This window comes from Pantherophis guttatus, chromosome 6 (assembly GCF_059756535.1).
Source record: "Pantherophis guttatus breed Tessera chromosome 6, ASM5975653v1, whole genome shotgun sequence".
NCBI lineage: Eukaryota > Metazoa > Chordata > Lepidosauria > Squamata > Colubridae > Pantherophis > Pantherophis guttatus.
Genome location: NC_142068.1, coordinates 42,341,787 through 42,369,244, shown reverse-complemented (window position 1 = coordinate 42,369,244; position 27,458 = coordinate 42,341,787). Strand labels below are relative to the sequence as shown.

Sequence of the window (27,458 nt, the reverse complement as noted above, 5' to 3'; positions counted from 1 at the left end):
AATTTTTCAGTTTTTCCCAACAGCTGCAATCAAGGTTGTGAGTTGCAGTGTGGAATCTCTGTGCATAAGAGTAATGAGAGTGTGTGTGTGAGGGGGGGCAGCATTAAGCTTAGAGGCTGGGCTATCATGAGACACTGAGAGACAAGAAACTGGGGCAAGCTGTTAATATGACTAGGGAAAATCAAGTTGTTTTGTTCTTTTTTTTTAATGCAATTGTAAAATTGAGCAGAAACTGACCAGAAGCATTAAGATCACATTTGTTAATATTGTACAGAGGAAAAGCTCCTTTTCCAACTAATTTTTTATTAAAAAAACCATAAGCTTTTGTGAGCTGCAGCTCACTTCATCAAACTTGGACCACAATATTTCATTTCATCAGATTGATCAACAAAATGTGTTACTGGAAAAGGTGCTACCAGAGCAGAGGGGACATGCTCTTTCTGACCACATTGTTGATGAAGTATGCTAGATTGTGCCCAGAGTATAAATTGTGTTGGGAGAAGACGGAAAACTGGAACAGCTAAAGATTACTAAGTTGTCCTAATTGTGAGTGGGGAATTAGATGACGACAACAACCTGATAAAATCAGGGCATGGTTATATCAATGAAGATGAGGATGAGTCTTTTAAAGTGGCAGTCTGGCTGTGTTCAAATGGCTTCCCATGAAGAATGGTGTATCAGATCAACACTAAAGCCACAAATGGAAGGTCCCTTTTAATTTTCTGAGGAATGGGAATGCTGTGTATATTCTAATCCTCCTTTGACAGACCAATGGACAGATCCTAACCATCATTTTTAATACTTTTAGTAAAACTGGAATTCTGACTTGACTGGGAGGCAAGAGCCATAGAAGCTTCTGTAGTTGAAGAAAGGGGTTTATGTGATTGCATCAGGCCTCCAAAGTTGAATTTTCTCTGTCCTTAGAACAAGAGTGCTCAAGCATAATACAACCACTGGCCCAAATGTTTAGAGATTATAATTCTGAAAAATTCAAAATCCTTTTTGCCATTTTTATTTTGACTCCCAAAAGGAACCATATGGGCTATGACTGCATTTCTCTTTCCCACTGTATTCCTTAGAAAAGTCTCAGAGGAGGCACTTGAACCATATAAAATGGAGTCTTAGAATGAAAAGCATTTCCTGCACTTATGCAAATGTCCACAGACTGAGGACAGTTTCTCTCCCTTGATAGTCTCCATTCTATCTCATACAAGTTCATCTTCAGTCTTTTTACTAAATCTATTCAAAGGATTGTCCAGGTCAGATGATCAAATGGATCTCTTCCATTCAATTCTTTAAGTGATCTAAACTTGTGATTAGAATAAAAAATGTAATATTTCTGAAATAAAAGTAACAGAAAAAACATAATAAAATCTGCTGTAATATAGAACAACTTTTTAAGGTTCCTATTATTTTGTTATTACTACTTTTGTTATAGTTTTTACCTGCACCTGTGTTTCTTGTTGGTTGGTTCCATTTTCTTTATTTTCTTGAATGTATTACATGATAAATGAGTTAGGATTGAAAAAGTTTAAGAAATTAGACAATTATTTTAATTATAACACTACAAGTGAAACATAGGTTTTAGATTCAAAACAAAACAAAACAAAATAGCATTACGATGTGTCCAAAGAAATGAGTATGGGATGTTTGATGCCCTAGAATCCTTTCAACCTCCAGGTCTTCCAGATTAAGCCCCTTTCTCTCAGCTCCGACCTAAGTAAATTCTCTACAAGGTAGAAACAAAGCCACTACAACCATCTGCATTTCATGTTAACCTGCAAGCCACTGAAATTTCATAGTGCCACTTTTAGTGCATACTTATCTCTTTGTTCTGCTGCTACCAGATGCTGATGAGCTTCCGCATGAATTCTGCTTTTGTAATTTGTTCCTGATGCCAAGAGGTGGCTCTCTAGGCCAAGTGACCTTTCTGGTGAGGCGGGGAATTCAAGCTTATTAAAAGAAGGGAAGCTGGGCAAAGATATTCAGACAGGAGCAGAGTGGCAGTAGGGATGTAATCAGACAAGCATACAAGTCCCTGGTTTGAAAAAGAGAGCACTGAAAAGAGGTTGGGCCAAGCACTCCAAGGCAGCTAAAGCTGTGAATGCAACCATCATGGGACTTCTGTGGTTTTGATACAGTTTTATCTATGTTCTGACTGAGAATCCAGGAGAAAGAGAGCAAAAAGCTTCTGTGCCATCTGGATGAGTTCATTTCTTTAAAGGGCAGCCTGAAACCCCTGATTTCTGCTACTTAGCCGCTTTTGAAGTAGTCCTACGAAAACCTCTTACCCATCTTTGACCCTGAAGAAGAAACTGAAATGCTCTTTCTGATCTAATGATCAGGTGCAATTGATGTGTGTGTACTCACACAGTTACATTTTTTAAGCCTTACTTTTTTACAAGCTTTTTTTTTTAAAAGAAAAACGTTGATATTCTTGGACAAGTCTTCTGTGAAAAAATAAACTGAAGATACATTGGATAACTTCTGCTTGAAGTTAGTATTCCTTTGTGGAATTTTCACAGATATACAGGCTACTGTATACTTTTTTGAAAGACCACAGATTATCTTTGTGTTCTTGAGAAGTTCCCAGCCATATCTAATTCTAGTTCTCTGTATAAATCAAGGAATCAATTATGTGCCAGAATATGGCTAGGCCTTTCCTTTCTGGCTGCCCACTTCAATTATTGGCTATGAGTCTACTAGCAATGTTTTTTTGTGCCAGCACTGTGGAAAATGAGAAACAGGAAGAGAGAAGGAACCAGGAAAAGGCATCCCGATGGAATGAAACGAGCAGTCTTCCCTTGCCATCATCCCAGGACTCAGTAAGAACATTTCATATGCTACTTCCTTCTTATTAACTGAAGGTTTCTTCTACCTCACCTCTTAGTAAAATTGAAAATTCTTCCTTGATGAAGAATTCCCTACAATGATTATGACATAGAAATAATATTAGGATAGTACATTAGAGAAAACAAAACAGTACTCAATTATCAAAATGGATTTTGCTTCTAGATGTTGGGAGGCGAACAAGTTGCATATAAATGTATGCCTTTTTATCTAGCTTGTCATAGTCATAATTGATTCTTATAGGAATTTATACATATTTATTTGGAGTTAAATTATATTGAGTGTGATGGGATCTTTTTACTAACTCTTCAGAGTTGCACTGAAAATTATTGGAAAAAAAGCACTTCAGTTTTGTGCCTGGCTGGTCTTGTTTAGACATTATTAGTTGTAACTAGAAGTTATAGAGGAACAGCTCTTGCTGTTACCAAGAAAGCTACGTGGCAGTAACCAGACTTCAAACTCAACTCAAATCTAGAAGATACTTGATGTAATTTTTTCTGGCTGTGAGAAAATTGGAGTCATTCTAAAATATGATTTTTCCTGATTACAACACTTAGAGTTTATGGATGAGGAAATGTGAGCATGTTTGAGGGGAAAAAAAATAAAGAGGGAGAGTTTTATATCAATAGTAAGTCATGCTGAGAATTATAAAAGATAAGATGGTTTAAAGAACCTCACTGAATCTATATTTATCAGATGCATTCATTAGGAATAGTTTAGACAACCTATTAACAAGAAAATAGGGGGGGAAATCAGTTAAAATGTAGGTGGAAAGTATCCTCAAAGATGACAGTGGTATGTATCTTTTGAGAGACAAAACAGTGCAAAACCCAATCTGATCAATCATACTTATGACAAGAACTTGCAAATTCTTTTTTGAATAATGGGAAGCAGCAATATAAACAGATAGTTCATATCAGTCTTCCCCAATTTAGTGACTACCAGGTTTGCTAAATTACAGTTTCCACAATTTTCAGCCAGCATGTCCAACTGGTTAGAAATGTTGAAGAGTTATATTCCAACAAACATGAGTAGTAGTAGTTTAGGAAAACTAGCCCAGATGGCAAATAATTTTCTGACTCATATCTAGAACAGCAGGTTGTAAAGCTATTGATAATTCTTAGTGCTTTTTGAGATATTATTGTTTTCCCAGGTTGTCTACATTTTGTGATCAACCTGTATAGCTGCTTTAATTTTTTCTTATTTTAACTTTTTTCTTCTTATGCAAAGGAAAATACTCCACAAAAGATTCATAGCTCTGATTCCCGGAATGCTTGGATGCTCCTCATGAACAACGAAGTGAGGAGCAAAAAAATGAATAAAAACAAGTCCAGAAAGATTAAGGTAAGCAATTTTAACCATGCTGCCTATGTTTTGATATTCCCTATGTTTGAAATGGGACACGGTGGCTCAGTGACCAAGATGCTGAGCTTGTCGATCGAAAGGTCGGCAGTTCAGTGGTTCAAATCCCTAGTGCTGCATAACGAGCTCCCGTTACTTGTCCCAGCTTCTGCCAATCTAGCAGTTCAAAAGCACGTAAAAAATGCAAGTAGAAAAATAGGGACCAGCTTTGGTGGGAAGGTAACAGTGTTCTGTGTGCCTTTGGCGTTTAGTTATGCCGGCCACATGACCACGGAGACGTCTTCAGACAGCGCTGGCTCTTCAGCTTTGAAATGGAGATGAGCACCACCTCCTAGAGTCAGGAACAACTATGTACCTTTACCTTTATGTGCGAAGATTTTGATGTTCTGTTCCCACAACCTCAGTCACTAACTCAACCAAATCTCCTAACTAGTTCCGGTAACATACAGTCAAAAGTCATCATTTTAAAAATATAGAGTCCTGGTCATTTTTCCTAGAATTGCATAAGTATATGAACCACAAGATTAGTACAAAGTTACACTGATCCCTTCTCCATTAGCCAGACAAACAGAAATAGGTGTGGCTTGGTTACTGCAGCTAATCAGTGTTTAGAGCATGTGCTCGGTGCTGGCCAAGTTTGGTAATGAATTCTAGTTCAATTTATTCACCTATTTTTCATCTTTTTTCTAGGGTAGTTGACTATGATAAATGAGACAATTGACAGCTTATAGGTATTCCTATAACAAATCCAAGGAAAGTTAGTTAACTGTGTGCCTGACAGTATTGCTCTGTTCCCAGCACAGCAGGTTTGACCACAAGAGCAGGGGTGAAATGCAGCAGGTTCTGACAGGTTCTGGAGAACCGGTAGCGGAAATTTTGAGTAGTTCGGAGAACTGGCAAATGCGACCTCTGGCTGGCTCAAGAGTGGGGTGGGAATGAAGATTTTGCAATATCCTTCCCCCAGGAGTGGGGAGGGAATGGGGCTTTTGCAGTATCCTTCCCCGGGAGTGGGGTGGGAATGGAGATTTTGCAGTATCCTTCCACTGCCATGTCCACCAAGCCATGCCCACCAAGCCACACCACGCCCACCAAGCCACGCCCACAGAACCGGTAGTAAAAAAAAATTGGATTTCACTACTGCACAAGAGTATGGATACTTAAGGATTTATTCCAAAACAGTATAAAGAAATAACATAATCACATATCATGAGACAGCAATGAAGGAATACATAGAAATACTGAAATATATAGCACAACTCTAGACAAAGAAAGACCTTGGGCCCCTTCTGCCATATCTGCTTAATTATCACTGGATTTTACCAGAATAGCCTGTGAAATATTTAGGATTTACACTATTTAATTCATACATGGATGAGAGATTCAAGAAGAATATTTCGGATATTACAGGTGATATTATGTTCAATTTGTAACACTGTTCCTGTGTCAGAGGGATTACAAAATGTTTCAAAACTGATTAATTAGCAGAGGGACAAACACAAAGTAATAAAATGGGTGCCATAAGTATGGACAATAAGGAGATAAAAGATTTTATGTCTGGACCTGAAGAAGTAGAACCTAATTATTGTGGTGAATTTGGGTTCTAGTTTGGCATTCCAGGCCTGTTAGAGGCTGCAGAGTCAGCACAACCTCGTCCAAATACTATTACTCAGGAGAAATTGCTGAGGGAATTCCAGCTGCTGCTTAAAGGTAAGGAACAAAAATTACTACACTCCAAGCAAATATATTATGGTACAATTAAATTAAATTAAAATATAATGAATGTGAATAAGTTGATTTTATGTATTGATAGTATGGTTGTCTCAGTTGACATTCTGAGGATAAACCTTTTAAAATTCCTTTTACAAGGACAAATGATATAATGTAATGACTAGAGTATATGGCAGATGGAGTAAGGAAGGTTGGATATCATTCAGGCTTTTGGAGGCCCATTCAATAAAGAGTAGTGTGGTTGGTCAATTACAAGGGGATTGTGCTATGAATTCCTAAGAATTTTAGTACACACACAAAAAGACACTGGTGCCCGTATTCTTAAATTGTGAGCTTTGATCAGGACAAGTTTCTAGGTAGATTGCACAAAGAGGGCTTTTAAGATGTAGGTTTGATTGACCCTCCTATATGGCATGCTTAAAGTCTGTGACTCATGCTATTTATATAAATTAGTATCAAACGTAGAAATAAAATTGGCATTGGTTTATTCTCTTTTACTGCCAACCAAAATGGAGTTAGTAAAGTAGAATTAATTTATAAATGGATTTCAAAAGAGTATATTTTATTTCTGCTTCAAAATATTGCATTATTAGGGATATTTAGCATTTGCTAACTTACTACCTGGTCTTTAAAATGTACTGTTCATGTTTTTCCTTTCTCCATCACTGCCAAGCAGAATTTTAAAAAGGTGAAATACTCTGGGGAATCTTAGAACACTGCATTCTGAATAAGTTTATAATGTGTAAATCAGCTCCCTGGAAACTGGCTGGTGACCAATACTGGATATTGGGGTGGGGTGCAGTGTTCCTCCCTTAGGAGATTGCTTAGTTAGCCCTCCAGTCTTTCCTCCTCAGACTCTGCTTATTTGCCTAGAGAGAATTCTGTGACTTTCCTCCAATAATTTTGAAAAGGCTATGGTTACTATTCTGGGAGTGATGTTTTATTTTTAATCTGATCTCACTAGATGGTGTGAAACTGCAACTCTCTAGTTAGGAAATCTGGCTATTGTAGTTCCAGCGTGTCTAAAAGTAACCAGATTGATGAAGACTATAAGAGCATAATTAATTAAGTAGCTATATCTCCGAAGGATATTGTAGCCCAAGATATGAGAGATCCAAAACCCTATTTAGGCAATACCTTCCTATGTAGAATTCAACAGGAAGCAGCACTTCCTCCTTCCAAACTGTAATGGTGACATCACTAAAGAGCCAATTTCCCTGAATACAGTGCAATTGTCTGTATTTTGTATAAGAGGTCCCTTTGCATGAATAGACACATACACAGAGTATATACATACATACATACATACATACATACATACATACATAATCTCCATCCATCCATCCATGCCACATAAATTGGAATCCAGAGATCACAGGGTTTGAATTGGATTGCATGGAATTCTTGAAATGCATTATTCAGACACTTTGTTGCAGATGATCACACTGTACCCTGTTTTCCCCAAAATAAGACATCCCTTGATAATAAGCCCAATCGGGCTTTTGAGCACATGGCAATAAGGCCAAGTGCTTATTTCAGGGTTCAAAAAAATATAAGACAGGGTCTTATTTTCAGGGAAACATGGTAGATACTGGCTTTTCAATGAGGTAACCAGCTGAAGCTGGAGAAGGGAATAGCTATATCACTCTCCTTGTGTGATGTATGGAAAGCTATTGCCTGAAGAGGGTTTCCATCAACTTGTGCCTCACAAACAAATAAGCTGTACCCTGGCAATAAAAAAAAATAAAAATCAAGTCAACCATATTTTGAGAATAAGATATAATGAGGCAAATCTGTTATAAATCTTTGTATTTTTGACTGCTCAGGAATAATTAGGAAGCAAGAAAAGATCAATATGAAAACCACCAGCAAAACGTGCCAGCATGGAGAAGATGGAGATGGAAAAGAAGAGAATTTCTTTCCCCAAAATAGGGTCCCATTGATAAAAAGCAGGGAACAAGGACGAATAGAAGCAGCATTCCACTGCCAGACCCGGAAGAACATTTCAGTGGATCGACGGTCCCTTCAAGAACTTCAGCTTTATTATATAGTGAGTAGCAAAAGGAAAGAAGTTGAACAGCACTGCTTCTAATGCACTGTTCAAATGAGCCTTACTTGTTGCCTGTAATGAGAGGATGGTAACAGTCTTAGATCAGAATGCATCTGTGTGGATTCTCTTAGCATGTAGATTCTGGAGAGCCTGGCTTAGTTCCCTGGAAAGTGTTCAAATTTGCTACTCTGAAGTAGAGACAATGATTGGGGTTCTAAGTGAACCCACCTGTGTATTAGATCCATGACCCTCCTGGCTAGTTAAAGCCTCATAGGAGATGATGGGTCATTGAATCCAGGCAATGGTAACATTGCCAGAGAAAGTGGTTTTGCTAATTCTTTGCGGCAGTGGATCATCCCCTCCTCAAGAATCAACTGCTGTATCCCATTTTTGTCCTGCCTCCAATTATTGAGAAAGTGGTCGGCTTCAGAGAATCTTGGAATAAATTGTCTGGATCCTTTTCATTTGGTTTCAGACCAGGGTATAGTAATGAGAGGGCATTAATTGCATTTGTGGATGATATCTAGTGGGGTTAGGGTGGGGAATTCCCTGTTCTTGATCTCTTAGAAGTTTTAAATTCAATTGATCATGGTGTCCTTATGGACTAGCCCTGAGAATTGGGTGTGTGTATGTCAAAGTTGTAGTGATTCTTATTTCTCCAGAGCAGATCCAGTTAGTATTGTTGGGACAGAAAATATCTAATCCTACATTCCTAATTTGTAGGGTTACTCAGGGCTTTTCGCTCTACCCTCCTTTTAAATATCTATATAAAGCTGCCGAATGGGTCACCCAAATATATGCAGTTAAGAATCATCAGTACAAAAAAGGTATCTTCATTCTTTCATACCTCCTGATTCAAGAGCAGGTAGCAGTATAATGAGGAGGGACTTTGTACAAATCCATCTTTTATTTGTATCCATTCCTGGTTTCAGAAGCCCTGTTCACAGTCACTCAACCTTTGTTCATCTCCTGGTTGCCCGATCCCATCAAAGTATGTCTATGTAGCACTGTTGCTCTGTGACCTGCACTGGGTCCCAGGGAGCCTCCAGATGCAATTCAAGTACATCTACAAAGCTTTTCATAACATAGGCCTGGGTTACTTGTGAGACCACTTATTTTCAATTATCTCTATGCTGTCCCATAATATTCAGCAGCAGGCTCCAGGCTCCTTCCTTAAAATATTGTTCTCCCACTGCACCCTTCTCTGTCATGGCATCTGGTTTTTGATATTACAGGTAGTCTTTGACTTACAACAGTTTGTTTGGTGGCTGTTACAATGATATTGAAAAAAGTGACTTATGACCATTTTTCACACTTATGATTGTTGCAGCATCCACTTGGTCATATGATCAAAATTCAAATGCTTGGCAACTGGTTGATATTTATGATGGTTGCAGTATCCTGGAGTCATGTGATCCTTTGTGACCTTCTGATGAGCAAAGTCAATTAGAAAGTCAGATTCACTTAATAACCCCTTGTTACTAACTTAACAACTGCAGTGATTCACTAAACAACTGTGGTAAGAAAGGTCATGTAACTTAACTCACTTAACAAATGACTCACTTACCAACTGAAATTTTGGGCTCAATTGTCATAAGTCAAGGACTACCTGTACATACCTCTGAGACATAGATGGTCCCAAGCCTATTTCATACAATCCTGACATTTTGGGCCAGGCTGCTGGATGAACCTGTCCATGATGTCTATAATATTAAATGATGGTGGGTTGGCCTTAGTTTATTTATTTATTCTCAAATGTACATAACTGCCATGTCGGAAAATTACTGTGAGTAACCTCTAGTTTATTTTACACTTAGCACACTTCCCAGTTAATCCCTATCAGATTAGAGCAAGCACATACAGAGTTCAGCTAACAAAAAATATGATTTGATGGTTAGATACTTTTTAACCTAAGTGTTTCTAAATTAAGACAGGCAATCCATGGGCTGCATGACCTCCCCCCACTCCTTTGGTGGCCCATTAGCACCATAAGATTGCACCTATAAATTTAGCAGCAACATTCGGTTTCATGTTAAATGAATTAAGTCTCTCCACTGAAAAGAGCTAACAAGTAAAGATTACCTTGCTAAAGCTGAAACTAAAAAAATCCCTGATTGGAAAGCTCCCCCTCCCCAAAAAAAGCCTTAAATGTCCACTTTGCTGATGGAGAGATTTTTTATTACTAAACTTGTCATTTGACCTGCTTTTGTACTTTATTTGCATTTATGTTAATCATTACTGATTTAAAGACCCATTAATTCCTGAGAATGTGCTCAAAATAAATCTGGGTTCAACCTGCTATTCCCAACCATAGTTATACTAACAAATATGTGTTCACAAATAAGTAATACTTAGCCTCTGTTCTCTGCAGCACTCTATTATTTAAGTATTCCCATATGGAACAAAGAAACAGAAAAGAGGTTTTTTTCTTATAACTCTAATGGTCTTTGTAATAACTTTTATCCTTATCTAATTATCATTATAATATCTTCTCTGTCCTGGACACATAGAATAGAATTTTCATTAGCTAGCCTCAATGTCTTGTCATTGATTATTTTAGAGGGAAGATCAAATAATGTGGCACAACCAGATGGGACAATTAAGACCAGTGTTTTTCACACTTTGCAACTTTGAGGCGTGTGATTTCAAATCCCAGAATTTGCCAGCCAGCATGCTGGTAGGGAATTCTGGGAGTTGAAGCCCACACATTTTAAAGTTGTCAAGTTTGAAAAACATGAATTAAGACTATTTCTGGCATGCAACTGTATTTTCTACCAAGTATGGCCCCATTAACCTCCTGTTTGGGGCTGGTATAATGAGGAGAATGCTTAATTTTCATGCAAAGGTTGTTAAATTTTGTTTGGTTTTGATTCCTATCAGATAGCTATGGACTCAACATTGGCCATCACAGCTGCCTGATTTATTTCTGTCTGAATGATCTTTGAGCTTTCCATCCCACTTACTCTGTGTTTTTAGTTAACTATTTTGGAATATGTTTAATATTTTTATCTTAGCAAATATATTTAACTAAATGAACCTTTCTTGTTTGCTTGGTACTAGCCTAAGAAAGAAGAGCTATTTCATCGTGGCCTAGGTCTTAACCTCAACAATGGTCAATATATGGCCCCTGTCAGTGGATACTACATTTTCAGTGCTAGACTGTATGTTGGTAAGTGCTTAACTTGAAATAAATAATACACTATTGGCTTATTAATTGTACAAACTCTAAATCCAGAACTGGTAAGATATTTCTAATTTATCAAAGAACTTTTCTATAAAAGTAAACAAACTGTAATTCTGCCCACAGAAGGGTGAAATCTGACCTCACGTGAATTTTTTAAAAATGGTAATACTAAATCCCAAGGAGATTTAGTGTCAGGGAGAAATTTGGCAATAGTGAATGATATAAAGATTACTAGCAAAGTCATAGAAATATACGCCTTTGCTAAATCAGGGATGGAATGGGCTGATTGGGTTGTTTAGATACTTTAGATCTCTTCGTGTTCTTACAGGCAACAAAAGCAGGCAGCAACTACAAAAGTCTAGTTTGTGGATCATGCTATGTGACTCGTCTCTGAAATAGTGATGGGCACTGGACTAATAAGCATATTAAAGCAGTGCCCTTAGTAATGCCCAGGAACTGGGGTCATTTTCTAGTTGCTGGCACTCTTTGCAGCCCAGCCTGATTCTTTCTTACCTCTTGCAGTTCCTCAAATCCATCCCACAAGGTACCAGTCACGGGCCCGAGATCGCTTGCGCTTGCTGATCTGTGTCGAGTCACTCTGCCGCCAGAAAAGGTGATTGATTGGGATAGAAATATTTGTTTGGAAAGCATCTGTTTTTCAGTATTACTGCATCCTGGCCTGGCTATATATCCCAATATGGGTAATCATTAATTACCTATGTAGTTAATTCACCTAATCTCTTATCTACAGCTAAACAGGTTAATGTGAGAAGCAAGATTGGATGTGATTTTAGAGCAAACTGGTCAATTAAAAAGGGGTCACTTTGTGTTCTGGCATCCATTACTAAAGATTCTGTTATCTTACTTTCAGTTCTCTGGAAACAGTCAGCAGTTTGGACAAAACCAGTGAATATTTCACTATTTCAGTCAGTGGAATTCTTTTTCTGCAGGTGAGTCTTTAGAGAGCAAGCATTCATACTAAAAACCTGTATGATTTCAGAAATATCCAACTTTAAGTTGATTTTACTTTAAAGAATACATTTCATGACATGAGGACAGTAGAGGCCAAACTCTTAGCAAAAAATTACCTATTTTTTTCCTTTTCAGAATGTGCTAGGTACTAGGTAAAGCCAACTAAACCCAAGGTTTGTGTTAAATTCAATGTCTGAAGTTATTACACATCATACCCACCATAATGTGGCTTGCTTATATTTGGCTTAGTATGTTATGTGAAGCTAATCAATTTAGTTCTTTAACAGACCATAATTAAAACATCATATGGTTTAGTATAGGTGTGAACCTAGTTACTAACTCTGACCTTCTCTATTATAGGCTGGCCAGTATGCTTCTGTTTTCATAGATAATGCAACAGGATCCTCCTTCATTGTAAGAAGTGGGTCAGACTTCAGGGGTGTCCTCTTAGGTATCTAAGTGACCCACAACTGCTCATTTTTAAGCTGATATCCTGCCTTTAATCAGCTGTAAGCTAAGCTTCTGTCTTTTGGTCAAGTGGAATTGGAATCACTAGAAGGAAGCACAGACCCTTGATTAAACATCCAAAGGTGAAAAATGTGATTGTAGAAAGAGTTCAGCATGTGGCAGAATATCCAAAGGAAGCAAGACCACAAGTGACATTTGACTGAAGACAATTTATTTTCCTCTAGCACTAATTTTGAAATTTGACCCTTCTGCTTCCTAGATTACCTTTGGAAGTGGCTCTCAATCCTACTTTAATCCCAAGGATATATACTTGCTGTTCCTTCCACAACAGAATGCCTTTGTAAAACATTGGCATTTCCTGAAGATACTGTCTTATCAGCTCATAGTCTTTCATTAAGGGTATCAAACACTTCTACCACTCTGCACATACGTACTTAAAAGAAATCCTCCAGTGTTTTAACTTTTGTTCACTTGTATTTTATCTTTCTTCCAAGAGCTCATGATGGTAAACTGTCTGCTCTAATAATTATCCCCACCAATATCTTTTCTTGGACTGAAGTCACCGCATGAATTTTCATAGTATACAATGAATTTTGGTTCAAATCTCCCTGGTTCCATATCTAAACCACTGCCCTACATTAACCAACGTGAAATGTCCTTTTGTATGGTACTCTATGGCTCTTAACTGATGAAACAGATAATTATAGTAGTACTGGGTTGCTTCTATATGCTGCTAACCATATAAATTGTTGCCTTACACCTGTCAGATTACATTGTTTCAGTGCACTAAATCCAATGAACGGAGGAAGGGCAAGTGCATTTTAAACTTACCGTAATTCCTAATTGTATCAGAGCAAGTTTATGAAATTATGTGCTCAGGCATCCACCGATTACAGTAAGGGAACTTTTCTTTCAGAGTAATAAGTCTTTATTTTCCCCATAGCTATCAGAACTGTAGTGTGATATCCAACAAAACGAACACAGCACCACCCTCTAGTCCTACAGCACCACTGGCACGTAGGCAATTTTTAAAGCCATTTCTCTAATTTATGTATCAGAGAAATGCAGAGGACATGCCCTTATCTATTTCAGCCTGAAAGCCACTTAACTGCTGCTCCTTTTCATAATCGCTTTCTATAAGCAAATACATAATATATTTTAGCAAAACAGGTTGGGAATTATAGCAGCAGGCAGACACCAGCTCAGTTCGAACACAAGTTTATAGGCCCACAGTAATCACACATTGGCAAGCTCTAGTTTAAGTCCACTTAAATATTCAGAAAACTCAGGAATAATGGCATTTTAGGATCTTTCTTTCCTAAAAACAGAAAAGAGTAAAAAAAAAGTAAAAGCAACTTCAAGTCCCAGAAAAGGGAGGATTTTTTGATGCCCAGTGTTCTATATTCAAAATAGTTTTCTTTTCTTTTCCATACAGATAAATTTCTAGTAAGCTACTTGTCTGCTCAGAATTTGAAAATTTGAAAAGAATATAAGAACTGGAAAGTCAAATTTCAATTTCACTTTTAAAGACCACTAGAGGGCAGAAACATCTGCAGAACATTTAGAATTGTAGGCATCAGACTGATTAAGCTGAGCATTATAAAAGCTCTATTTTAGGGAAAACATATTCTCAGTAAATTGTGCATCCACCCTTCTTATTCTGGAAATGCTACTGGCTTGATAAGGCCTAGGCCCTGCCCTGCCCTGCAGTACAATCAATCATCTGCAAATTGCAGCTCCTTTATATGCTTATGTATTTACTTATGTATCCTGGTGTGCGTGCATATATACACTATAAAGTATATTTTTACAGCAACTCTAGTTTACTGTATTAAAAAAATTAATGAACACACACACACTTTTAAATGTGTTTTATTTAGTTACAAAAGAAATAGGCCAAACAATGAAGCTGATGCACAGGAAAAAAAAAAGACTCTTTAGTAGATTTATTATATAAAAGAACCATGGAGCTAGTCCTAATATCTCAATAATTTCAACAGAGAGCACCAATTTATAGATATAATTTTATATCTAATTGTTTACAGATACGTTTGAAATTCTACTTGACCAGTCAAATGGGTAGGCTTAACCTAAGCTCAGAACACTTCTATATTGAAAATGTTTGACTGAAGATGTATTTTTAAATTGGAGAATATTTTTTCCTGGTTTGAATTCCATTTGTTGAACAGCTTCTATCAAATAGTTAACAGCATGGCAATACTTGCAAAGGATATTGAAAACTAAACTGAGAATGTAAGGACTGATTAGCAAATACTTTATTATGTGACTGATAACCTCAGCTGCTGACATCCACGCATAAGCCAAACGATTGTTGGCTGAACTGCACCCCAATGTCACTAAGAAACATAGAAGCTCTGAGTTGGAAGGACCATACAGATCATCTAACATTTCTTTGCTCAATACAAGAATCCATTAAGCTTTTCTCAATACCCATCTTAACTAATCCTTACTTGAAGCCTGAATCTTTCATTTAATTTGGCTCATTGATCCTTGTTTTTTCAGTGTCAACTGAACACAGGCCCATCCCCTTTTGTACGTAGCACATTTTAGCTGTCTACGGTATAGCCCACTATTGTTATCTCCCTTAGCTTTCTCTATTGCAAGATAAATATGTTAAATAAACTAAATCTGTAATTGTTCTTCATGGGGCTCAGTGTGCCTCATCCTAACAGCTTTCCCCTAAATCCACTCTGGCTTCTTCATGTGCTATTTAAGTGGTATATCCAGAATGGGCATAGGATCCCAAGTTCAGAATAGAATACCTGCAATTATTACTTCCCATGAGCTACAAAGCTTCATTTAATGCAATCCAAAATTAACCCGTCCTTTCCTCCCATTTGCTCACATTGAGTTGGTGGTGCATTCTGTTCCTATTGTCCCAATCTCTCCCCCCCCCCCACTTTACTTACACTTGTCACCATTGAGTATCATCTCACCCATAATAGCTTAATTCTATTCCTATTAATTACATAATCAGAATAATGGTACTTAGAAAGTACATCTAAAGTTGAAATGTTAAAAATTGAATTGTTTATGCATCTATAAGAGAGGAGAATATTATTTCACAAAAAAGAGAAGTGTCCTTACAAAGGTTTTCCTCACATATGAATTCATACCTTGAAATTTTTCCTGAATGTTTATGTGCAAACAAACCACAATTTGTATCATAACTGAAAATAAACTATAATTCACTGTTAGTTGGTTCTCTCAAGCTACACTGGTATGTCAATGCTGACCCAAGGCACAAATTTACTCTATATCTCTATTTAAATTCAGACAGAAAAATCCCACTAATTTCAGTCACTATAAATATGATCATCTCAATGACAGCCCAATCCTATTCATAAGATAGACTTATTCTGATATACTTTCTTCCAAGACTTCAGCCTAAAGAATCTAACAATGCCATATTCCATGCATTTAAAATCTAATCTAACCTCACTTTCTAGCTCAAGTTCACTGGAAATTTAGTCTAGTTTGCATATAGCTATATAAATATTATTTGAGGTAGTATCCATGCAGCCTGAATCAAAAGTTCAAATGACACTCCCTCTCCCTCTCCCTCTCTATATGGGATTAGTTAAAACAAGTTGCCAATAAAATATACCTGTGCCCTTTGTGCATGTCTTTTTTAAACTAGGATACTGGAACCTGAAGCATCTTGTAAGACAGCAAACAATATGACTATCTGCAGGGAATTTTGTTAGATTACTGCCTGTAGCCCATTCAAGGAGGAAAACAGAAGACCCAATTACTTACACTTTATGAAACAATGAACTGACTTGAATGCTTATAAAAAACCCTTTTATTTACAAATAAGCATATGGGGGGAAATCCATAAGATTCTACACACGCGCACATTTCACAAACACACTATTGTGTTCTATTAAATTTGCTGCATGCTGTTACGGATCTTCCTTGCACGTATTTGTCCCATCATTGTTCAATCCGGACCACCATCACAGTGACATTATCTGCTGATCCTCGCTGCACTGCTTTGTTGGCCAGCCTGTTGCAGGCTGCTTCATACTTTGTATCAGTGGAAGATTTGGCATCTCTTGTGGGAATAGTTTTATCCTGTTGAGAAGTAGATCACACAAATCAGGGTAATTTCCTTTCACTCCAATCAGATAATTTTATAGTCATATCTCATCTGACATCTTGAATCTTCATCATACCTCTCGGTCTACAGGTAATAACTTAGGCTTGAAGATAGTTATTTGCATATTCTCAACAGAACAATCCTTTTTAAAAAGAGAGATAACCTCACTTGCTGAAATAAATCCCAAAAAATAACAAAATAATATCTTGCCTTGACTCTAACATTACAATACATCAGAATGGATTGAAGTCCATAAAATATTACATGTATTAGTTTTAAGACCTCTTCCCCCCACCTCCCCGCCCACAAAAATAACCTCACATAATGGGCATGCTCCTGTATACCTTTTCTGCATTTAAACAGGAAGCAAAATCACCCACTCTGCAGTCTCAGTACTGCTGCCCTGTTTATTAGAGGGTCGTGCTGCTGGGGCAAAATAAACGGGTATCTCAGATTCCTAATCTGAGAGAGAAAGCAACACTTGGGCAATAATCTTGTCATTTGATGGAATAATCAAAGTTTGTTCTGAAGTTGAAAGCAAAGATACAGCCCACAGAGTAGAAAACAGAAAAGAACAAAAGAGCTCAGCTGCCTCTCAAACAGTGTTTGCAACAATCCTTTTAGCAAGCAGTAATAAAAAGTTCAGCAATGAAATGACAAAACAGTAAGTGGAAAAAAGGAACAAGCCCAATTGAAATAAATGACATGTAATTTCTTTTTCATCATCCTCTTCTTGATTTTTCAACACAACCCTCCTTTTCTCACCTCTAAACAACACATGATGAAGTTCACAGCTTCTTCTGGTGAAAAGACTTTAAAGAGACCATCACAGGCCAATAGGATAAATCTGCAAAAGAAACTGACAGTAAGATGTACCCAAATACAAAAAAACAAAAAACAAAAAAAAAAGCATGTACTTATACTTTTGAAGCCACTTAGATATATTTCCTTACCTGGGTACTGTTTCAGTTTTACCTGTCATTGTGTGTAAGTTGACAGCGTTTGACATCTGGCACAGAGATAACCCCAAATCGCTTGTATTGTCCATCTCCAATGGAGCGGGAGACCTCCAGGACACCCAGAACACGTCCTTCCCTAAACAGAGAAAGGAGGGTGCTGGATTTATAATGATGTCACTAAATTAAGTCCTTAAAATATGGTGTCAGCGCTGAAGTCTCAAAATGGCCTCAGTCAGTTTGCTACAGGTATGTTACTTGGAACACTGACATATGGATTGTAATTCTGAACTGTAGATCCAAAGAAACTCTGGTTTACAACACTCATAATCTCTATCAAACATAGTCACTAATTCAGAGTGATGACAGTTGTAGGTCAAGACTATCTAGAGACTTAGCAGGTCAAAGAAAGAAAAATCTAGAATCTTTCAATTTGTCTAGAGTTCACAAACGGCTGATACAATTCCTTTTGCAGCTTCAATCTCTAATTTTAGAATGTGACTAAAAGCAACATACAAGTATTTTCTTTATATTTAAAAACAGAAATCAATACTCAAGTCATTAGTTTCTCTAAACAATTATCTGGAAGTCCTCTGTATTACATGACATTGTTACTCTTATCATATAATCAATAACGGCATCGTCTAAAATAGCTAGGATTAGCAATCCAATACATCTGATGGGGGTCAAGCTGGGAAAACCTGTTTTACCTTTTTGTTAATGAAACATTTGTTAGAACCTCAATGTTATGTTAAATACCAATTAAAATATATTTGCTACATCACAATTTATATGAAGTTTGTGCATGTATGTATATATAATACCCATTATTAAGTACCCAACATTTATTACATTTTCAACCATTTTCAACCTGATATAGATGCTCTTAACTTTATTTCCATAACGAAAGGAAAATTGAGTTTAGAGAGTGTCCCTAAATCAGCCAGTGAGATCCATAGGGCTTTCAGCCTTGATTTGCAACACCAAATTTACAACATCATTTTGTAAGTTCTGTACCACATAAATTTCCCAAGAAGTTGCTGAAATCTTTGGTAACTCTGAAATTCCTTCCCATCATTTCCCTTTGTTGCTTTTCGTTTGTTACCTGACATTGCCTCCAGCCTTTTGGATCCTCATCCGCTCATCATAATGAGTTGGGTTATGTTCTTTACTAAGACTCAAAGCTGTGTGTTTCTGAGTCTCTTCATTGTAACGGCAAAGAATTGCCTGTATAGATAAAATAACTCTTGTAAGCATAAAGTCTCTGCTAGCAAGATCTAAGCAGCACACTGTACTGTAGTCCTTAACAAATGACATCTGGGGAACAAAGGCCTCATTGTCCTCAAAGCAGCACTGCCAACCCCCTCAAATGAAGCTGGAAGAATTTTGTTTAGAAAAATAAGCCAAAAAAAAAAAAAAACACCCCAACCAAACAATAAGACTGAGATCAGGGTAAGATTGCCAACATTCTGAGCATTGTTTATTTTGAGATATCTAGGATATCCCTTGACTTCATGTAATGGTGCTGGGTGTTGAAAGGTTGCTAACCCCTACTGTATTGAAATATCAAGCATTCTAACTAGGTAGCAAAAGGCTACCAGTGCTTACCTACATCCATTTTCAAGAAAACGTTTTTTTTTTAAAAAAAGACATCATCAAGCAATAGGTCACTAAGAATACCCTTCTCCAAAATCACCCAGCTATTACAAGGTGCTTACTACCGGTATAAGAATCTGTGTCATTCTCCTGGTCTTTTGGTAAAGAAACTGCAAAACAGTTACTGAACTAAAAGATAGTTGCTATATCATCTTATCACTGAAACAAAACAATTACTCTTGTTTAGGGCTATAAAACACATATAGTCTGGATCAGTGGTGGGTTGTTCCCGGTTCTCACTGGTTCTATAGTACCGGTAGTAAAACCGGAAGGAGACTCCACCCACTGACCCTGATGTCATCAAAACGCTTCTGCGCTTACGCAGAAGAGTGCGTGTGCGCACAGCCCCATTGCGAACCAGTAGTAAACATAAGTAGAACCCACCCCTGGTCTGTACCCACAATTTTCAGTATGACTTACTCTACTGTCACCAAGGTTGGCAATGTACAGAGTATTATCAATCACCAGCACACAGGTTGCCGTGGAACCGTCTTTCCAAGCAGGTTTCCTGCAGGTTTTAGAAATTGGGGGCAAAACAAAGATGAGTCCAATTATTCAAAGTGATTCTTACAAGATACCAGGTCCCTCATTACAAAGATGGAAATGATAGGCCCTATGGAACCCCACACATATAATACAGCCTTGCTGGTATTTTCAAGTGCAACATTCCAGAATGCATGTTGGAATACCTTCCTCTCCTATCCAAGTTCTAAAAGTAGCAAACAAATATCAGATAGTTTTCTTCTTAAATGGCTACCTTTCCATATGCAGAAACTGCTTGATAGAAGAAAAAAATTCAAAGTTGCATCCCTTCCAACTTTCTACAGAGGTTCAACTTCAAATACCTTGACATATTATATCCCTGATAAGTATATACTTACTGGCTGGAAGCCTGTTTGAGAAATTCTTCATCTGTGTGTTTGAAAGTATCCAAAATGCATCTCCTTATTGCTTTCTCCACACTGGGTACCTCTCCTGTTTTATAGATTCAAAGGGAACAATTAGACATCTAATCTGGAGGTTAATGGAGAAAATATTAGAAAGAATTGGCACCACCCACTCCAGAATTGACACCCCAGCCATTTTTTGCAGCTCTCAGAGAAAACAGAAAATTCAGCATTCACAATGAAAGGAAAATTATTTTGCTTAATCCTGCATGACTATGGGATTAAGAAAGTCTACAAATCAGATTAATGATTTAGATTCAGTTTTACCCAAGTTATCCTTCAGATACTGCTTGATACTGTTTAATTACTTCACACTCTTAAATCAGTGTATGTCTTCCCAAGGTTAGTATATAAGAATATCCTATTAACAGATCCAAGTCAGTATGTGGCTCTCAACAAAAGTAGAACTCAAAGAATACCACCATATTTTCTGACCTTTAGGAAATTTTCGGATTAGGTTTTGATGCAGATTCTGTGCAGCGTATGTTGAAGCTTTAACTCCTCCATGGCCATCAAAAACAGCAAAATATGAGACACGAGTTCTATAAAGAAAATACAGATACAGACTGTTCTCACTCTGAAATTGGCCATGATACTGAATTTGTATTCATCAACAGAGCTGTAGAAATTGTAACATGAGATCCAGAAAAAAATTAATCTTTCTTGCAACCTACACACGGGAATGTTTCCTAGTCTCAGAAAAGCAAAAGTGATCTGTTTTACATTTTCCAATTCCAAAACTTCCCTTAACAGTTCAGCTATGAAAAGATTCCAGTACCTGTACAAGAAAATTCTATATTTTCACTTCTACAGGATTTTTTCCCTTGTCCTGAATGCAAATATACAGACGCTCCTTTTGATCAGTAGTTTGGAGTCTGATCTTTTGAAGTTTGAAAAAAAACCTCTTAAATATTTGTTTTCTCAGGATCTTTATGTAGGAAGGTTTCTTTGCTTCAAAGATAGTTAGGACTGCAGAAAAAACAACAGCAAACAGCTTGCCTTCCATTGAGGATCTGTATGCTGTACTAACCAGAAAGAGGGCTGAGAAGTATCTACAGACAACTCACATCCTGGACCCTATCTATTTCAACTTCTCTCCTCAGGGCACCACTATAGAGCATTGCCAAAACAACCAGATTTCCCCCGTGCCATCACTCTGCTGAACACTTAATTCCTACAGCACTGTCTCATTTCTCATTTTTCCTACTATCTTCTCCTATTGGTTTCTTATGATTTATCAATTGTTGTTTGTAATTTATGATTAATAATTGTAACTATGATTTATGATCTATGACCTATTACTTGCTGTTTATATATACATGGTGATCTTATGCACCCAAGACAAATTCTTTGTATGTCCAATCACACTTGGCCAATAAAGAATTCTATTCAGCAAAGATAAAGATGATGTGCTGATATTTAGGTATTTTATTATTGACTCCTGTTTTCTTGCTGGTATTAGTTTATGTTGTATTGTATTTGTTTTATCTATGCTATATTTAGCTTTAAGTGCATATTAAATAATATTGCATTACTATTATCGATGCCTTATGAAGACTGTGATGTTAAATTACTTTATACACAGGTTTAACATTATGTTCCATGTGGGAAGAATCTTTTCTTTCCTGGTTAATGTGAAAAATAAAAGATCATGCTAAAGATATAAATAATTAAAGAGAAATGCTTGTCTGGAATAAGCTAGAAACTCAAAATATAAAATAGGTCTATTAAAAAAGAGCATCTACATATAGTGTATATACATAATTACTTATCAATATTTTTAATTCAGTTTTGGGGGGAGTTAATGTTTTATTTTCATCCCAATCATTTCTTTGGGGAAGAATTTTTGTCATTTTATTCTGCAAAAATTAAAATTTAAAAATGAGAATGTTACAGAGTGAATGACATCTTTTTTAGATGTCTTGGATTCTCTTTTTAGTCAGGCTTCCTAAAATCAGTGACATTTAAAAGAAAATATACTTTTTGTATCATTATAGCATTATAGAAGGTTAAAACAAAACCAACCAGCTGAAGTTACCATCCAGACAAGCAATGAAACCCATCCTGGACTAAGGAGGAGGAAAACACAAAGATCCAATAAAAAAGTAACTATGTAACTCACATTTGAGAGGACAAAGGACCGCACTCTTCTGTGATATCATTCAAAATAACATGGGCATCTTGCATCTCTTCTCGCTCACCTTTCCTCTCTGCTACATAACCCTTCAAACCAAGAATACCTGCAGAATCTAAAGAAAAACAGAGCAAAAATGCACCCATATTTAACCCCTCAGTATGTTTCCTGTGTAAAAGCACTAGTCAGCTAGCAAAATTAAAGACCAGAATTCTAACCACCTCTTCATTATAATCCATACCAAAATTGTAAATAGTTCCTGATGGTACCTCTGACTGAAAATGTGACCATGCGGATGATGCTAAGAAAAGCTTATCCAATAGTATAATTCAGGTGAAAAATTTAGAGACCGTGTTTGGGTTTCCATATTTACTCTGGGGCAAGTGTAGCTATGATGCTCCCTGCATTACTAAGAGGATGAATATGGACAAGCTTCTCACACTGCATAAACCGTATCTAATATTTTGGTTTAAGTTTGATGTTTGGACCTATTCATTGTAGCTTATAAATCATGTATTGAGTCAACAATTTAGATAGTCAGCAAGTCATGATTAAAACCATGATGTAACACAATGTCCTAGGCAAGATGATACTAGGATGTGCACAAGAGCAACTAAGTCATGTTGCGCCAAATAATATAAATTTGGCAACACAAAAAAAAGTGTATGTAGCACAGTGAACAATTTGGGATAGCCTTCTAATTTGTACTAATTACATTAGGTAACTAATCTTAATTATGCATTATATTGTTTTTGCAAACAGAATCCAAGCAGGTTAAGCAATCTGTATGCTTATTTTTTTAAACATAAGAATGCTAAAAGTGGCAGCTGTGAGAAAAATGGTAATACTTGATGCTGACTGTCCTGAATTCTGTGAAGGAATGCAGCCAAAATATGTGACAGCAGCATGATTGTAATTATTAAGTGAAAAAGGATTTGCATTGGTACCCTTAAGTGGGGAGAAACACAAATTCATCTAAGGTAGAAATACTTAGGAAGGATTTCATCTATGTACAGGAACTCCTCCCGTTCCTATGAGTGGCTACAGGCAAAACCATCTTAGGAAAACAATTTCACTTTTTTATTATTTAAAGCAGCACTAGAATAGAACAAAATATTTGGCTTCAGAGTGTCTGAAAACCTTTACAAACTTTCTTTTCCACAAGTTCTTCACTCCCATTCTTCTCTCCTTCCGTAGACTTCCTCTTCTCTCCCTTTCCATAGCTCACAGGAAGAGAAACTTGCTCAGTGGGATGAGACGCTGAAAAACAAAATTTTGTTATTTATTTATTTAGTTATAGACTTTATATGGCCACCCATCTTAGTCAAAGAATTTTGCACAACTAATAAAATCAGTTCATAAAACACAGTGTAAAAGCCACAAGGCTATACATAATTAAAAGAATTAGATGCCTTGCAAACCAGTTCACAGCACACATAAAATACCAGTACATTAACTGGGCTCCACTAAAAACTGAGTGCCAGAGGGAAAAAACCGCACATTCAAGTTTTCCAAAGGACTAACAGGGCCAGTAGGAAACTTGGGCCCTTTGCTATGAAGCTTTCAAGGTAGAAGCCAGCATCTTGAACTCCACTTGGAAAGCTTACTGTGAGCCAGTTCAACTCAAATAGCAGCAGTGTTCTGTGGGCATACTTCATGTGCCCCAAATGGAATATGCTGCCACATTGTACACTACTATTATTCTGTCACCTAATTATGCTTGGGTTTTTCCTTTAGCTTAGATTGGCTTTTGAAATAAAAAACCAAGGTTGTCACAAATATTGATATTTAAAATTGAAGTAAAAAAGCCTAATTGTACACTACATGGAAATGCAGGCCAATAAAATAAAAGAACAGCTGCTTTAGAAGATGAATTTGGACCAACTACAGCAGGGAACATGCTGAACCATTTCCCTGGAGTGCTATTTCTCCACAAATATTGATCTCAGGTAAATTTCTGTAGATATTTGTGGCCTCAGCAACAGCAGAGTAGTAATCTCACCTATTCAAGTACTTGATTAGTATCATAACAAAAACATGAATAGCATCAATATTCTCTAATCTGAAAAAAAGGAAAATCACAGATATTTTACCCCTTCTAGTATTATTTTAGACACATTACTGTGTGCATTTAGTGTAAACCACAGGTACTTAAACAGCTAACACTCAAGTGTAACTCTATTAGAGCAGTGTAATAAATAGCAAAATAAATCTAGTCATGGCTCACCTGAGTTGCCACTGCTGGCAGGTGGAAGGTCATCAAATAGCAAAGAGCCTCCTGCTCCTAAAAAAAAAACCCCAAGGAAATACACAACCCTAGTCAGATCTCACAGTAAGTAGACTTTTGAGCAGTTTCATCTCCAAAAAACTCTGTCAAGCTTAACAGCTACTTAACATTTTATCCATTTCACACATGGCACTAAATTCAATTCATAAAATGAGGGGAAAAGCACTAGGACTGCAATCCTATATTTACTTAGAAGTAGGCCTTAAAAAATAGCTTTTAAATAGACATGGAAAAGATTACATTCATTATCCATGTCAAAATATAGTTTATAAAAAGAGGCAGACAGAAATTTATTTTGGTAATTGACCAATAAAACTAACTAGAAGTATAAATTGCTAATTTAAGTCTTAGCAAAATTTCTTAAAAAGTAAATTAAAAATTGGCAGTGTGTTTAGAAATTTTGTTCCAAAAGAAAACTATCTGATATATCAAGCAGTATTGGTAATAATATAGGATGTAAGTAGGAGCTCTCTGTACCAGCCACCCCAGGAAATGAAACTGGAATCTTCTTGCAAAATATGTGTTACCCCAGCAATCAATGGCTTTCCCATAACAATATATATTTCTAAAAATTATCTACCTATTTATATATCTATCTCCATCTAAAAATATTCCCTTTAAGAAAAAGCTTCAGAGTTAAATAACTATGGAGTAGTTATGGCTAGTATTTCTCTACGATGTTAACTGTTCAAGTGAAAAAGTTGGTACCAGCCAACAGAAAAACCCTATCCATTGCTGTATTTTACTAGCAGCCAGGGGAACAAATCTGCAAATTCCTGGCCATTGGGGCCAGATAAACCTACCAAATTCCCACGGCCTCTACGTGGAACTTTGCACAAGGACTCAACTAGCTTGTGAAAGCAAGAGAAAGCAAGAGAATTCAAAGTAACACAAGACGCAGACAACAATCATACCCAAATCACTGTTGCTGATTGAAGGAAGATCATCAAAAAGCAGAGATCCTTTTTGTCCCTCTTTCTCTAAACAAAACCAAATCAAATCAAATCACAGAGCAATCTATTAACATACAGTATTCAAAAATATAACTAGGGCTGCCAAATAGGGCTACAAAAAATTCGAATACTGCCAGGCGACACCAAATAATGGGCACTTTTCAGCAACTCTTTGTTGCCCTTTAGTGGGTGTCCAGATTTTCACGCATTACTTTTTACAACTTTATTATTATTATTATTATTATTATTATTATTATTATTATTATTATTATTATTATTATTATTATTATTATTATTATTATTATTGCAAGAGCAATCCTATCATCAGTTAATTGCCTCACCCTTCCAGGTATAAAACTGGTGGGAATGGCTGTGGCTCAGGGTCTGGCTATTAGGAGCCACCCGGGCTACTCAGGTGTTCCCTGCGCCCGCCAGAGGTCACCCCCGAGTGTCAATAAGAGACGCGTGGATTTCCCAGTGGGGTCACAGGCGCATGCGCGTTGACTCGCGCTTGGCAGAGTCTTAATTCGAAGCATTACTGTTCCGTACTCGAACGTCACAAGCCTCCTAGAGAGCCTCCTCTGCTCCCTCGGGAAGCGGGCGAGAGCACGCGGGGAAGCTGCAGCAAGGCAAACCCCGAAGGCTCCTGGGAGAATGAAGCTGGCCCAGTTCGCCCGTTCCCTGCAGACTCGGGCCCGCTCCTCCTCCAACATGAGGGCCCGAGCCCCCAAAGGGACCCGCCACTCACCTACTGCTGCCACTGCCGGAGGGGTTGGCTCCGGAAGATCCCCGAAAAGATCCATCCAGCCCTAACGAGGCTGCAGAGCGGCACCGGCCAGCGCGAGCCGCTCCCTCCTCCCCCTCGCGCAAAGGCCGGCCTAGCTGTCAATCATTGGCGTCAGGGTGACTCAAGCGCCGCCCTTCGCGCTCAGGCCCTCAAGGCGACGGTCGCGCCAGAAGGGGCGTGGTCGCGGCAATCTTGGGGAGGTTAAAACCAGCGAGAGGGCGCGTTCAAGTGGCCGGAAGGGCCTAGGTCCCAAGACGCCTCTGAATTGTCTTTGAGGTCTTAGCTCTGTGGCCCCCAACAAAGGATGACCCGGCCGTTCTCGCTACTTCCGGGGGCGGTTCCTGGGCGATCTCCTTCCAGGGCTTTCCCCTGGAAGTAAACCTGAGGAGGGCTGGGCCGCGGGGGTGTTTTCGGTGATCTGCTTCCCGCCAAAGCTCTTCCGCTTGGGGGACCGGGGAGGGGGGGAGGGGGGCGCTGCAACTTGTGGCGTCCGCAGTCCACCGGTTGTGGTCCCGGTGGTTCCGCAGGTGGATCGTCTCGTACGACTCTGGAAGGTTCCCGGCCACCGCTCTAAGCCCCAAGGCGAATGATTGGGTTATAGCTCGATATAATTCATAGATTAAAAACTCGGGAGTGTCACGGCTGCTGTCCTAGTAGCCCGAGCTTCCTGCGGGGCGGAGCAGAAGGAGTAGCACTCAGTACCCATGTCTGGTCGGTTTGTAGTAATAGAGGCCTCACCGCAGGTGATGAAGTCACCGGACCTTTCTGTCGGCCCACAGAGTTGTTTGCCCTTTAATTTAAATAGCAAGCACCGTCATCTAATAGCCGGAGTGTCCATATTTGGACTGCAAAAATCCTAAAAGTTTCGTACTTTTTCAGGTTTTTCCAGCCGAGATGCGATAACCATAGTTTTAACAAAGTGACAGTATGGGCGATTGAGAGCAGCAAGTTGAAAGAATAAGGCAGGGGGCCAGACCATCCCTGGAAACCGTTTGCTAAGA

The 27,458-nt window shown here is 37.9% G+C and overlaps 2 protein-coding genes across 2 annotated transcripts; one reads left to right on the top strand and one right to left on the bottom strand.

Moving 5' to 3' along the window:
- The first annotated feature begins 2,057 nt into the window (after window positions 1–2,057).
- ERFE (erythroferrone) lies at window positions 2,058–13,074 on the top strand. The gene is made up of 8 exons (XM_034439711.3): window positions 2,058–2,825; window positions 4,081–4,194; window positions 5,817–5,919; window positions 7,767–7,990; window positions 11,051–11,159; window positions 11,697–11,787; window positions 12,046–12,124; window positions 12,507–13,074. The coding sequence occupies exons 1-8, from the start codon at window positions 2,637–2,639 to the stop codon at window positions 12,603–12,605; spliced, it is 1,008 nt and encodes a 335-aa protein (XP_034295602.1). The 5' UTR covers window positions 2,058–2,636; the 3' UTR covers window positions 12,606–13,074.
- A 3,348-nt stretch (window positions 13,075–16,422) lies between these two features.
- On the bottom strand, window positions 16,423–26,834 carry ILKAP (ILK associated serine/threonine phosphatase). Its single transcript, XM_034439709.3, has 12 exons — window positions 26,419–26,834; window positions 25,632–25,697; window positions 24,658–24,714; window positions 23,571–23,690; window positions 22,419–22,545; window positions 20,732–20,838; window positions 20,231–20,324; window positions 19,770–19,857; window positions 18,799–18,920; window positions 17,713–17,832; window positions 17,503–17,584; window positions 16,423–16,712 (listed from the first exon to the last, which is right to left on the bottom strand). The coding sequence occupies exons 1-12, from the start codon at window positions 26,471–26,473 to the stop codon at window positions 16,572–16,574; spliced, it is 1,179 nt and encodes a 392-aa protein (XP_034295600.2). The 5' UTR covers window positions 26,474–26,834; the 3' UTR covers window positions 16,423–16,571.
- Between the last annotated feature and the right edge of the window lie 624 nt (window positions 26,835–27,458).

Coding starts and splice junctions, on each gene's coding strand:
- ILKAP (XM_034439709.3), bottom strand. CDS start 26,473: ATGGATCTTTTCGGGGATCTTCCGGAGCCAACCCCTCCGGCAGTGGCA. Junction 23,691..24,657: donor TGCCAGCAGTGGCAACTCAG/GTGAGCCATGAC, acceptor TTTGTTTTTCAG/CGTCTCATCCCACTGAGCAA. Junction 19,858..20,230: donor CTCAAACAGGCTTCCAGCCA/GTAAGTATATAC, acceptor TAAAACCTGCAG/GAAACCTGCTTGGAAAGACG.
- ERFE (XM_034439711.3), top strand. CDS start 2,637: ATGTGCCAGAATATGGCTAGGCCTTTCCTTTCTGGCTGCCCACTTCAA. Junction 11,160..11,696: donor CAGTGCTAGACTGTATGTTG/GTAAGTGCTTAA, acceptor TACCTCTTGCAG/TTCCTCAAATCCATCCCACA. Junction 11,788..12,045: donor TCACTCTGCCGCCAGAAAAG/GTGATTGATTGG, acceptor TCTTACTTTCAG/TTCTCTGGAAACAGTCAGCA.